Source organism: Taudactylus pleione, unplaced genomic scaffold (genome assembly GCF_031769625.1).
Source record: "Taudactylus pleione unplaced genomic scaffold, aTauple2 ptg003429l, whole genome shotgun sequence".
In the NCBI taxonomy this organism is placed as follows: Eukaryota; Metazoa; Chordata; class Amphibia; order Anura; family Myobatrachidae; genus Taudactylus; species Taudactylus pleione.
In genome coordinates, this window is record NW_028287780.1 from 33,427 (window position 1) to 47,664 (window position 14,238).

At 47.3% G+C, this 14,238-nt stretch overlaps 2 protein-coding genes across 2 annotated transcripts in view; one reads left to right on the forward strand and one right to left on the reverse strand.

Annotated features, from left to right (window-relative positions):
- GRINA (glutamate ionotropic receptor NMDA type subunit associated protein 1) overlaps positions 1-7,200 on the forward strand; it is a 39,990-nt gene extending 32,790 nt beyond the window's left edge. Inside the window, exons 4-7 of the mRNA XM_088466527.1 lie at positions 5,252-5,452; positions 6,658-6,786; positions 6,898-7,041; positions 7,192-7,200. Of these exons, the coding sequence (XP_088322653.1) occupies positions 5,252-5,452; positions 6,658-6,786; positions 6,898-7,041; positions 7,192-7,200 (483 nt within the window). The remainder of the gene's footprint in view (positions 1-5,251; positions 5,453-6,657; positions 6,787-6,897; positions 7,042-7,191) is intronic.
- Positions 7,201-7,423: 223 nt separating this feature from the next.
- Positions 7,424-13,821, reverse strand: FAM186A (family with sequence similarity 186 member A). Its single transcript, XM_088466528.1, has 6 exons — positions 13,786-13,821; positions 10,124-10,204; positions 9,761-9,844; positions 8,762-8,899; positions 8,248-8,611; positions 7,424-7,488 (listed from the first exon to the last, which is right to left on the reverse strand). Exons 1-6 carry the CDS (start codon positions 13,819-13,821, stop codon positions 7,424-7,426), a joined length of 768 nt encoding a protein of 255 aa, XP_088322654.1.
- Between the last annotated feature and the right edge of the window lie 417 nt (positions 13,822-14,238).

Genomic DNA, 14,238 nt, shown 5'->3' on the forward strand with positions numbered 1-14,238 from the left:
CTATGTACAGCAAAGTGTCCACAGCCCTGTACATAGAAGTGACATCTTATATATCCTATGTACAGCAAAGTGTCCACAGCCCTGTACATAGAAGTGACATCTTATATATCCTATGTACAGCAAAGTGTCCACAGCCCTGTACATAGAAGTGACATCTTATATATCCTATGTACAGCAAAGTGTCCGCAGCCCTGTACATAGAAGTGACATTTTATATATCCTATGTACAGCAAAGTGTCCACAGCCCTGTACATAGAAGTGACATCTTATATATCCTATGTACAGCAAAGTGTCCACAGCCCTGTACATAGAAGTGACATCTTATATATCCTATGTACAGCAAAGTGTCCACAGCCCTGTACATAGAAGTGACATCTTATATATCCTATGTACAGCAAAGTGTCCACAGCCCTGTACATAGAAGTGACCTTTTATATATCCTATGTACAGCAAAGTGTCCACAGCCCTGTACATAGAAGTGACCTTTATATATCCTATGTACAGCAAAGTGTCCGCAGCCCTGTACATAGAAGTGACCTTTTATATATCATATGTACAGCAAAGTGTCCACAGCCCTGTACATAGAAGTGACCTTTATATATCCTATGTACAGCAAAGTGTCCGCAGCCCTGTACATAGAAGTGACCTTTTATATATCATATGTACAGCAAAGTGTCCACAGCCCTGTACATAGAAGTGACATCTTATATATCCTATGTACAGCAAAGTGTCCACAGCCCTGTACATAGAAGAGTGACATCTTATATATCCTATGTACAGCAAAGTGTCCGCAGCCCTGTACATAGAAGTGACCTTTATATATCCTATGTACAGCAAAGTGTCCGCAGCCCTGTACATAGAAGTGACCTTTTATATATCATATGTACAGCAAAGTGTCCACAGCCCTGTACATAGAAGTGACCTTTATATATCCTATGTACAGCAAAGTGTCCGCAGCCCTGTACATAGAAGTGACCTTTTATATATCATATGTACAGCAAAGTGTCCACAGCCCTGTACATAGAAGTGACCTTTATATATCCTATGTACAGCAAAGTGTCCGCAGCCCTGTACATAGAAGTGACATCTTATATATCCTATGTACAGCAAAGTGTCCACAGCCCTGTACATAGAAGTGACATCTTATATATCCTATGTACAGCAAAGTGTCCACAGCCCTGTACATAGAAGTGACCTTTATATATCCTATGTACAGCAAAGTGTCCCCAGCCCTGTACATAGAAGTGACATTTTATATATCCTATGTACAGCAAAGTGTCCACAGCCCTGTACATAGAAGTGACATCTTATATATCCTATGTACAGCAAAGTGTCCACAGCCCTGTACATAGAAGTGACATCTTATATATCCTATGTACAGCAAAGTGTCCACAGCCCTGTACATAGAAGTGACATTTTATATATCCTATGTACAGCAAAGTGTCCACAGCCCTGTACATAGAAGTGACATTTTATATATCCTATGTACAGCAAAGTGTCCGCAGCCCTGTACATAGAAGAGTGACCTTTATATATCCTATGTACAGCAAAGTGTCCGCAGCCCTGTACATAGAAGTGACATCTTATATATCCTATGTACAGCAAAGTGTCCACAGCCCTGTACATAGAAGTGACATCTTATATATCCTATGTACAGCAAAGTGTCCACAGCCCTGTACATAGAAGTGACATTTTATATATCCTATGTACAGCAAAGTGTCCACAGCCCTGTACATAGAAGTGACATCTTATATATCCTATGTACAGCAAAGTGTCCACAGCCCTGTACATAGAAGTGACATCTTATATATCCTATGTACAGCAAAGTGTCCACAGCCCTGTACATAGAAGTGACCTTTATATATCCTATGTACAGCAAAGTGTCCCCAGCCCTGTACATAGAAGTGACATTTTATATATCCTATGTACAGCAAAGTGTCCACAGCCCTGTACATAGAAGTGACATCTTATATATCCTATGTACAGCAAAGTGTCCACAGCCCTGTACATAGAAGTGACATCTTATATATCCTATGTACAGCAAAGTGTCCACAGCCCTGTACATAGAAGTGACATTTTATATATCCTATGTACAGCAAAGTGTCCACAGCCCTGTACATAGAAGTGACCTTTATATATCCTATGTACAGCAAAGTGTCCACAGCCCTGTACATAGAAGTGACATCTTATATATCCTATGTACAGCAAAGTGTCCACAGCCCTGTACATAGAAGTGACATTTTATATATCCTATGTACAGCAAAGTGTCCACAGCCCTGTACATAGAAGTGACCTTTTATATATCCTATGTACAGCAAAGTGTCCCCAGCCCTGTACATAGAAGTGACCTTTTATATATCCTATGTACAGCAAAGTGTCCCCAGCCCTGTACATAGAAGTGACATCTTATATATCCTATGTACAGCAAAGTGTCCACAGCCCTGTACATAGAAGTGACATCTTATATATCCTATGTACAGCAAAGTGTCCACAGCCCTGTACATAGAAGTGACATCTTATATATCCTATGTACAGCAAAGTGTCCACAGCCCTGTACATAGAAGTGACATCTTATATATCCTATGTACAGCAAAGTGTCCACAGCCCTGTACATAGAAGTGACATCTTATATATCCTATGTACAGCAAAGTGTCCACAGCCCTGTACATAGAAGTGACATCTTATATATCCTATGTACAGCAAAGTGTCCACAGCCCTGTACATAGAAGTGACATCTTATATATCCTATGTACAGCAAAGTGTCCACAGCCCTGTACATAGAAGAGTGACCTTTATATATCCTATGTACAGCAAAGTGTCCACAGCCCTGTACATAGAAGTGACATCTTATATATCCTATGTACAGCAAAGTGTCCACAGCCCTGTACATAGAAGTGACCTTTATATATCCTATGTACAGCAAAGTGTCCACAGCCCTGTACATAGAAGAGTGACCTTTATATATCCTATGTACAGCAAAGTGTCCACAGCCCTGTACATAGAAGTGACCTTTATATATCCTATGTACAGCAAAGTGTCCACAGCCCTGTACATAGAAGAGTGACATCTTATATATCCTATGTACAGCAAAGTGTCCACAGCCCTGTACATAGAAGTGACATCTTATATATCCTATGTACAGCAAAGTGTCCCCAGCCCTGTACATAGAAGTGACATCTTATATATCCTATGTACAGCAAAGTGTCCACAGCCCTGTACATAGAAGTGACATTTTATATATCCTATGTACAGCAAAGTGTCCACAGCCCTGTACATAGAAGTGACATCTTATATATCCTATGTACAGCAAAGTGTCCACAGCCCTGTACATAGAAGAGTGACCTTTATATATCCTATGTACAGCAAAGTGTCCACAGCCCTGTACATAGAAGTGACATCTTATATATCCTATGTACAGCAAAGTGTCCACAGCCCTGTACATAGAAGTGACATCTTATATATCCTATGTACAGCAAAGTGTCCGCAGCCCTGTACATAGAAGTGACATCTTATATATCCTATGTACAGCAAAGTGTCCACAGCCCTGTACATAGAAGTGACCTTTATATATCCTATGTACAGCAAAGTGTCCACAGCCCTGTACATAGAAGTGACATCTTATATATCCTATGTACAGCAAAGTGTCCACAGCCCTGTACATAGAAGTGACATTTTATATATCCTATGTACAGCAAAGTGTCCACAGCCCTGTACATAGAAGTGACATCTTATATATCCTATGTACAGCAAAGTGTCCACAGCCCTGTACATAGAAGTGACATCTTATATATCCTATGTACAGCAAAGTGTCCACAGCCCTGTACATAGAAGTGACATCTTATATATCCTATGTACAGCAAAGTGTCCGCAGCCCTGTACATAGAAGTGACATTTTATATATCCTATGTACAGCAAAGTGTCCACAGCCCTGTACATAGAAGTGACATCTTATATATCCTATGTACAGCAAAGTGTCCACAGCCCTGTACATAGAAGTGACATCTTATATATCCTATGTACAGCAAAGTGTCCACAGCCCTGTACATAGAAGTGACATCTTATATATCCTATGTACAGCAAAGTGTCCACAGCCCTGTACATAGAAGAGTGACATCTTATATATCCTATGTACAGCAAAGTGTCCACAGCCCTGTACATAGAAGTGACATCTTATATATCCTATGTACAGCAAAGTGTCCGCAGCCCTGTACATAGAAGTGACCTTTATATATCCTATGTACAGCAAAGTGTCCACAGCCCTGTACATAGAAGTGACATCTTATATATCCTATGTACAGGGCTGCGGACACTTTGTGACTCCTATAAAAATAAAGGATAATAATTTTGTGGGGGGATAGACTGGATTTTAAAGTGTTTTCTGAGTTACATGGACTAGTGTGTCATTTTGTGGGCACAAAAGCCGGGTAACAGGCTGCTGGAGGCACTGGATGTTTTGTATAATGTGATGAGTACAGTATAAAATCTTTCCAACAATCATTTACTGGTCATGGACCGGTATCCTATCTAACAATGTCTATAGACCCTACCCCTAAAAATGTTTGCATGCCATGCAAATTTATAGAAACAAAATCCCTGGCACCTAAGATATGGAGAATTGTTTCTGTGGCAGCTGTCAGTCTGACACTATGGAGAATTGTTTCTGTGGCAGCTGTCAGTCTGACACTATGGAGAATTGTTTCTGTGGCAGCTGTCAGTCTGACATTATGGAGAATTGTTTCTGTGGCAGCTGTCAGTCTGACACTATGGAGAATTGTTTCTGTGGCAGCTGTCAGTCTGACACTATGGAGAATTGTTTCTGTGGCAGCTGTCAGTCTGACACTATGGAGAATTGTTTCTGTGGCAGCTGTCAGTCTGACACTATGGAGAATTGTTTCTGTGGCAGCTGTCAGTCTGACATTATGGAGAATTGTTTCTGTGGCAGCTGTCAGTCTGACACTATGGAGAATTGTTTCTGTGGCAGCTGTCAGTCTGACACTATGGAGAATTGTTTCTGTGGCAGCTGTCAGTCTGACACTATGGAGAATTGTTTCTGTGGCAGCTGTCAGTCTGACACTATGGAGAATTGTTTCTTTGGCAGCTGTCAGTCTGACACTATGGAGAATTGTTTCTGTGGCAGCTGTCAGTCTGACACTATGGAGAATTGTTTCTGTGGCAGCTGTCAGTCTGACACTATGGAGAATTGTTTCTGTGGCGGTTGTCAGTCTGACACTATGGATCTTGCATCTTACAGGTCTTCCTGGTTCTCACAGCTCAGCTGCTCGTCACTTTTGCATTTGTTGCCGTGTTCACCTTTGTGCAAGAAATCCGGGATTATGTGAGAAAGAACACATGGACTTACTACCTTTCCTATGCAGTTTTCTTCTGCTCCCTCATCACACTAAGCTGCTGTGGAGATTTCCGCCGCCGCCACCCATGGAACCTTGTAGCCCTGGTAAGTTAGTGGTCAGTGGCAATATTTGGGGGTGTCAGCCACTTTGTTTGCTTATGTGCCTATCCTCAATGTTATCATAATCTTCTCTGTCCATCCGTGGCTCTCCGGTCCGTATGTGGTTTCCCTCTCCGGTCCGTCTGTGGTGAGGGAAACCACGGTCTGTCCGTGGTTTCCCTCTCCGGTCCGTCCGTGGTTTCCCTCTCCGGTCCGTCCGTGGCTCCTCTCTCCGGTCCGTCCGTGGCTCTCTCTGTGACTCCCCTCTCCGGTCCGTCTGTGGCTCCCCTCTCCGGTCCGTCCGTGGCTCCCCTCTCCGGTCCGTCTGTGGTTTCCCTCTCCGGTCCGTCTGTGGAGAGGGAAACCACGGTCCGTCCGGTGCTCTCCGTGGTTTCCCTCTCCGGTCCGTCCGTGGCTCCCCTCTCCGGTCCGTCCGTGGCTCTCTCCGTGGCTCCCCTCTCCGGTCCGTCCGTGGCTCCTCTCTCCGGTCCGTCCGTGGCTCTCTCTGTGACTCCCCTCTCCGGTCCGTCTGTGGCTCCCCTCTCCGGTCCGTCCGTGGCTCCCCTCTCCGGTCCGTCTGTGGTTTCCCTCTCCGGTCCGTCTGTGGAGAGGGAAACCACGGTCCGTCCGGTGCTCTCCGTGGTTTCCCTCTCCGGTCCGTCCGTGGCTCCCCTCTCCGGTCCGTCCGTGGCTCTCTCCGTGGCTCCCCTCTCCGGTCCGTCCGTGGCTCCTCTCTCCGGTCCGTCCGTGGCTCTCTCTGTGACTCCCCTCTCCGGTCCGTCTGTGGCTCCCCTCTCCGGTCCGTCCGTGGCTCCTCTCTCCGGTCCGTCCGTGGCTCTCTCCGTGGCTCCCCTCTCCGGTCCATCTGTGGCTCCCCTCTCCGGTCCGTCCGTGGCTCTCTCCGTGGCTCCCCTCTCCGGTCCGTCTGTGGCTCCCCTCTCCGGTCCGTCTGTGACTCCCCTCTCCGGTCCGTCTGTGGCTCCCCTCTCCGGTCCGTCTGTGGCTCCCCTCTCCGGTCCGTCTGTGGCTCCCCTCTGCGGTCCGTCTGTGGCTCCCCTCTGCGGTCCGTCTGTGGCTCCCCTCTGCGGTCCGTCTGTGGCTCCCCTCTGCGGTCCGTCTGTGGCTCCCCTCTCTTGTCCTTCCGTGGCTCCCCTCTTAATTTTGAATGTTACAGTATGACGTAATATGAGCTGTCTCGTTTTGTCTCTCAGTCCATTCTGACGCTCAGCCTTTCATACATGGTCGGTATGATCGCCAGCTTCTATAAAACAGAGGCTGTGATAATGGCGCTGGGTATTACAGCTGCTGTCTGCTTCAGTGTCGTCCTGTTCTCACTGCAGGTAAGTGATAATGGAGTCACTGTCATTTATGCGCTCTACCATTGCTGTGCTTGTGTTTTAGTATCAGGAGAATTATAAAATAATGAACTTTCCCATCTTTATGTCCTGCAGACTAAGTATGACTTCACTTCCTGTATGGGGGTCCTGATGGTCAGTCTGGTGGTCCTACTTATTTTCTCCATCCTCTGCATTTTCATCCGCAACAATATACTGCAGATAGTGTACGCCGCGCTGGGCGCCCTTCTCTTTACATGCGTAAGTTGATTTTGTATCGTGTTGGTGGTGATTTAATGTGAGCATGACTACTCTCTTGTGAAAGATTTGGCTACTAATCAGGGCAAATGTCATGAACGGTTATTACCTGAAACAAATTTGCTATAAAGTCTTTATTCTAATCTCTGTTAGATTATGTAAAGTTTACTTCATGAAAGGTTTTATCCAGACTGTAATCCTATATATTATACAGTTGTTAGAGTGTCAGCTCTTTGCAGTTATCCCAGACTCCTGGCAAGTGATGACCCTGACCTATCTAGGCCCTACAATACATTTTATTACGAGGGGTGGGGAACTTGGGCTTTCATGGTACCTGTTTAAGGAGAAATATTGGACTATAATGGTGGATCCAGTTTATTACCAGTTAGATCCCCAGTAGAAATGTGCTGTACATCCCATTTGCATCTAGTTTATTCTCCTTATTTGTAGCTGGTTATACAGGATAAGAGTCATTTGCAGTAATTGTTACTTCGCATTTTACAAAAATCACTCTTCAGTCCTAAGACATCTGGCTATCCGGGTCCCCATCAGTGTCAGATGAATAACCAGGAAAAGTAGTGATATGGTACTGTGACTTATATATTATTTGGGAGGAAAGGAAGCAACCATGGGGTCACAGGGGTGTCCCAATTCATCTTATTTATTTTATTCTTTCCCTTTGAAGCCAGATAATGATAAACTGTGCATAATCCGTGATTAAATATTGCCCCAACACCTATTTGTGCCAGAGAGTTACAGTTGTCTACCTACAGGACCCAGACCTTATACAGCTTGTGGGGCGATTGCAGCTGTACACTCGTATGCCCCCTGTGGAGTGATTGTAGCTGTACAGTCGTATGCCCCTGTGGAGTGATTGTAGCGGTACACTCGTATGCTCCCTGTGGAGTGATTGTAGCGGTACACTCGTATGCCCCCTGTGGAGTGATTGTAGCTGTACACTCGTATGCCCCCTGTGGAGTGATTGTAGCTGTACACTCGTATGCCCCCTGTGGAGTAATTGTAGCTGTACACTCGGATGCCCCCGTAGAGTGATTGTAGCTGTACACTCGGATGTCCCCTGTGGAGTGATTGTAGCTGTACACTCGTATGGCCCCTGTGGTGTGATTGTAGCTGTACACTCGTATGCCCCCTGTGGAGTGATTGTAGCTGTACAGGCGTATGCCCCCTGTGGAGTGATTGTAGCGGTACACTCGTATGCCCCCTGTGGAGTGATTGTAGCTGTACACTCGGATGTCCCCTGTGGAGAGATTGTAGCTGTACACTCGGATGTCCCCTGTGGAGAGATTGTAGCTGTACACTCGTATGGCCCCTGTGGTGTGATTGTAGCTGTACACTCGTATGCCCCCTGTGGAGTGATTGTAGCTGTACACTCGTATGCCCCCTGTGGAGTGATTGTAGCGGTACACTCGTATGCCCCCTGTGGAGTGATTGTAGCTGTACACTCGGATGGCCCCTGTGGTGTGATTGTAGCTGTACACTCGTATGCCCCCTGTGGAGTGATTGTAGCTGTACACTCGTATGCCCCCTGTGGAGTGATTGTAGCGGTACACTCGTATGCCCCCTGTGGAGTGATTGTAGCTGTACACTCGGATGTCCCCTGTGGAGTGATTGTAGCTGTACACTCGTATGGCCCCTGTGGTGTGATTGTAGCTGTACACTCGTATGCCCCCTGTGGAGTGATTGTAGCTGTACACTCGTATGCCCCCTGTGGAGTGATTGTAGCGGTACACTCGGATGTCCCCTGTGGAGTGATTGTAGCTGTACACTCGTATGGCCCCTGTGGTGTGATTGTAGCTGTACACTCGTATGCCCCCTGTGGAGTGATTGTAGCTGTACACTCGTATGCCCCCTGTGGAGTGATTGTAGCGGTACACTCGTATGCCCCCTGTGGAGTGATTGTAGCTGTACACTCGGATGTCCCCTGTGGTGTGATTGTAGCTGTACACTCCTATGCCCCCTGTGGAGTGATTGTAGCTGTACACTCCTATGCCCCCTGTGGAGTGATTGTAGCTGTACACTCCTATGCCCCCTGTGGAGTGATTGTAGCTGTACACTCCTATGCCCCCTGTGGAGTGATTGTAGCTGTACACTCGTATGCCCCCTGTGGAGTGATTGTAGCTGTACACTCGTATGCCCCCTGTGGAGTGATTGTAGCTGTACACTCGGATGTCCCCTGTGGAGTGATTGTAGCTGTACACTCGTATGGCCCCTGTGGTGTGATTGTAGCTGTACACTCGTATGGCCCCTGTGGTGTGATTGTAGCTGTAAACTCGTATGCCCCCTGTGGAGTGATTGTAGCTGTACACTCGTATGCCCCCTGTGGAGTGATTGTAGCGGTACACTCGTATGCCCCCTGTGGAGTGATTGTAGCGGTACACTCGTATGCCCCCTGTGGAGTGATTGTAGCTGTACACTCGTATGCCCCCTGTGGAGTGATTGTAGCTGTACACTCGTATGCCCCCTGTGGAGTGATTGTAGCTGTACACTCGTATGCCCCCTGTGGAGTTATTGTAGCTGTACACTCGTATGCCCCCTGTGGAGTGATTGTAGCTGTACACTCGGATGTCCCCTGTGGAGTGATTGTAGCTGTACACTTGTATGGCCCCTGTGGTGTGATTGTAGCTGTACACTCGTATGGCTCCTGTGGTGTGATTGTAGCTGTACACTCGTATGCCCCCTGTGGAGTGATTGTAGCTGTACACTCGTATGCCCCCTGTGGAGTGATTGTAGCGGTACACTCGTATGCCACCTGTGGAGTGATTGTAGCTGTACACTCGTATGGCCCCTGTGGTGTGATTGTAGCTGTACACTCGTATGCCCCCTGTGGAGTGATTGTAGCTGTACACTCCTATGCCCCCTGTGGAGTGATTGTAGCTGTACACTCGTATGCCCCCTGTGGAGTGATTGTAGCTGTACACTCGGATGTCCCCTGTGGAGTGATTGTAGCTGTACACTCGTATGGCCCCTGTGGTGTGATTGTAGCTGTACACTCGTATGGCCCCTGTGGTGTGATTGTAGCTGTAAACTCGTATGCCCCCTGTGGAGTGATTGTAGCTGTACACTCGTATGCCCCCTGTGGAGTGATTGTAGCGGTACACTCGTATGCCCCCTGTGGAGTGATTGTAGCGGTACACTCGTATGCCCCCTGTGGAGTGATTGTAGCTGTACACTCGTATGCCCCCTGTGGAGTGATTGTAGCTGTACACTCGTATGCCCCCTGTGGAGTTATTGTAGCTGTACACTCGTATGCCCCCTGTGGAGTTATTGTAGCTGTACACTCGTATGCCCCCTGTGGAGTTATTGTAGCTGTACACTCGTATGCCCCCTGTGGAGTTATTGTAGCTGTACACTCGTATGCCCCCTGTGGAGTTATTGTAGCTGTACACTCGGATGTCCCCTGTGGAGTGATTGTAGCTGTGCACTCGTATGGCCCCTGTGGTGTGATTGTAGCTGTGCACTCGTATGGCCCCTGTGGTGTGATTGTAGCTGTAAACTCGTATGCCCCCTGTGGAGTGATTGTAGCGGTACACTCGTATGCCCCCTGTGGAGTGATTGTAGCGGTACACTCGTATGCCCCCTGTGGAGTGATTGTAGCTGTACACTCGTATGCCCCCTGTGGAGTGATTGTAGCTGTACACTCGTATGCCCCCTGTGGAGTTATTGTAGCTGTACACTCGTATGCCCCCTGTGGAGTTATTGTAGCTGTACACTCGTATGCCCCCTGTGGAGTGATTGTAGCTGTACACTCGTATGCCCCCTGTGGAGTGATTGTAGCTGTACACTCGGATGTCCCCTGTGGAGTGATTGTAGCTGTACACTCGGATGTCCCCTGTGGAGTGATTGTAGCTGTACACTCGGATGTCCCCTGTGGAGTGATTGTAGCTGTGCACTCGTATGCCCACTGTGGTGTGATTGTAGCTGTGCACTCGGATGCCCCCTGTGGAGTGATTGTAGCTGTGCACTCGGATGTCCCCTGTGGAGTGATTGTAGCTGTGCACTCGTATGCCCCCTGTGGTGTGATTGTAGCTGTACACTCGGATGTCCCCTGTGGAGTGATTGTAGCTGTACACTCGTATGCCCCCTGTGGAGTGATTGTAGCTGTACACTCGTATGCCCCCTGTGGAGTGATTGTAGCTGTACACTCGTATGCCCCCTGTGGAGTGATTGTAGCTGTGAACTCGTATGCCCTGTTATATCGTAATTAACCCCTGGTACAATCCTTCCTATACCTTCTAAAATTGTCGCTATTTGCGTACGCAGTCATACAGTATAATAAAAGCCTTCAGACCTTGAATATGTGTTTCCAACGCACAAAGTATATTATTCAACATAAAAAACAGTAGTTTACACGCTGTGATCTAAAGACAATTTAGCGCAAAGAAATTATACAGACCCAAGGTACAGTTATACATACGCTAGCGCACTGGGACCAGTTACTGGCATCCATAAGAAACCTCCATCAACAGCATCAGCATGAAGACTCCAGCGTCTGTACGCACATTTATACCCTTACAGGGATAAGCTACACAATAGGCAAGTTTGGCATGATTCCATTGGTTCTTCGTCACGGTGCTTCTGTTACAGGACATTTAACAGGTCGATTCAAATGGACACAGGTCAGCCTCCGACAGCCTACTGTCTCCTTTATCCCGCTGCATGCAAATCTAAGCTGCTAATATTACAAAGTACATTTTGGTGTTTTAACTCTCTACAGTCCATAAGTTGAGAATGCATGTTGCGATCTTCTCACCGATGACACCGGAAAGCTGTTGAGACAGACTAGATCAGTACAACACCAAATACGATTTGCTTATCATGTACTAAACCTTAGATATCAAATAATTTTTATTTCACAACATTAATAATCACTGAATAAACCTTGAATATTACACTTTAATACTAGGGAACCTTTCATGTAATTTGTGTATGTGTAAGTGTAAGAGAATATTGCATAAAGTTGCTAATATGCGTGGTGCGTTTATTTGTAGAGTGAAACAGCGCAACTGTGCGTAATGTGCGGTGTTTATGCATGTGAGTCTATTTATGATATATATATAGACACACATATATATTATCCCTTACTAACATATTTTTCTTAAAACTACAATGCAAGGTGTTATGAGCAGTGAGCTTCACTCTCAAACAGGGTGGAGACCCCCTGCCGATTGCTGGTGCCATCCTGTCTGACAGTGAGTTTAAAAAGTTTTCTTCTGCCTAATTAGGATGCCTGTGTCAGTTCTTTTCAAGCAGATTTCTTACCATTGTTCATTCAGTCAAATTCAAGTGTCTGGCCCATTTACATGCAAAAACACCCACAGTATCCTGGTAGAATTTGGGTAAGGCGTGCTCTCTATTAGATGGGGCGGTGTATAGTGTGCGTAGGTAAGAGTAAACTGTTATGACAGAGAGACGTAGATGGTAGTGTTGGGTCAAAGGTTTTGTTAAGTAGGCACAATGCTGCTTGAGGACAAATGACCCAGGGGCAGTGGGGGGTAGAGCAGGAGGGTGCACGGGGGGGAAGGTGGGTGGACCCTTTTAGGGGGCTCCTTACCGTGCGGTTCTGGACCAGCACGTGGTCCCTGCTGGACCTTTGGTCGACAGTCTTATCGCCCGGCAAAGTGATGGTGGAAGTCTGTTAGGGGTGGATGGTGTGGCGGCGTCCCGCAAATAGTACAACTTACCTACCGGTAGGTGCCTTGGTAAGCGTTGCGATATAGGGATGGTGATCGTCAGTCTCTATTGGTGTGTAGCGCCAGGTCAGATGGCCGTTCTTTGTGTGCTGCGGCTCTTGGTGTGGCTGCGCCTCGTGCTGCTGGCATCGGCGATCTTGTTTGTGCTGGCAGACTGAGTCAGCATGGTGACTGAACCCGGGTTGGGTAAGCAGACTGCGACGGGCTGGCGGCTCCGTGAGGTGGGATGCGCGCCGGTTCCCTGTGCATGTGCCACGTGGTGCAGCGGGACGACCGCGGGTGGATGTCCGGATGTGGGATGCCGTCTGCTGGCGGTATTGAACGGCTCCTCGTGGTTCCTGCGGCTGATGACACCAAGTGTAGGGCGGGGGTGAGAGGGCTTGGTGCCGGAAGTGCTGCGGTCACAAAGCAGGGGTGCCGCTCGCCAGAGGTGCTGGCGGCTACTTGTGATCAGTGGTCACTGTGCGCGGCAGGGGGGGGGGTCTCTGGCGATCAAATGGGGTTCCAGGACGTGGTTCTTTGATGGTGGCTGATGTGGATCTCCAACGCGTTTCGGCTGTGCCTTAATCATGGAGGTTACTGTTACATGGTTTGGCAGTGTTTTAAAGGTTGGTGTGGAGGTGGGTGTGTCCGGAATTGGCCAATGCGGGGGAAGGTGTGTGTGCAATGGGCGTGGTCAGAAGGTGATGGAAATCTGTAGGGGCTCTGTTGCAAGGGACCAATGGGAAGTGTTGGAGTGTTTGTCAGATGGGAGAGGAAAATGACAGGTGTGTGGGCGGGCTGGATAGGGAGTGTGCAGGTCTGTGGGAGGTGACTACTTGGGGAGCGGAGTGGTGGGTAATAGTATGTGTGGATGGTTAACAAGGATGAACGGGTTTGATAGGGAGAGTGGGTATGGCGACTTGGGCATTTTTGACCTCAGAGAGACTAGACTAGATAGGGCCAACCATCTACTTGCAGAACTAGAACACAGAGTCACTCTACAATCCAACAGCTCATAATTCTGCAAGACATACCTACAACTTGAGAAACTCACAACGAGAGAATCAAATATCTGGTGGGACTCGCACATCCTTCAATGGTACCTCAAACATAACATTACACCAAAAGGTCTCATCATGGACAAAGCACCGACCCATAACACCGACAACCCTGAATTCATATCCAAAACTCTACATGACTGCTCCGCACAGCTCATAGAACTCATCATAGACACACACAGACAAGAACTCCAAGCCCTAGAAACCCAGATAACTGAACTCGACATTGCCCTAGAACCATATAAGCGGGAGGACGAATTCAAAAATGTAGTCACCCTCACGAGACAGAAGCTTTATAAAAGTGAGGAATCGATCATAGAAAAGAAAAAAGCCAAAATCATCAGAGACAAATGCAAAAGCCCCAAATCCCACAATAAACAGAAACATCACAACCCCCCCCTCCAGACCAACACACAGTCAACATACAAAAGGGGCCGCAACACTCACCC

What these genes read in the sequence shown, in the direction of transcription:
- FAM186A (XM_088466528.1), bottom strand. Translation starts at nt 13,821, where the DNA reads ATGTGCGAGTCCCACCAGATATTTGATTCTCTCGTT. An exon ending in TCACTCCACAGGGGGCATAC is followed by an intron (nt 9,845 to 10,123) that starts GAGTGTACAGCT and finishes ATCACACCACAG; the next exon opens with GGGCCATACGAGTGTACAGC. An exon ending in CTACAATCACTCCACAGGGG is followed by an intron (nt 8,612 to 8,761) that starts GCATACGAGTGT and finishes CAGGGGGCATAC; the next exon opens with GAGTGTACCGCTACAATCAC.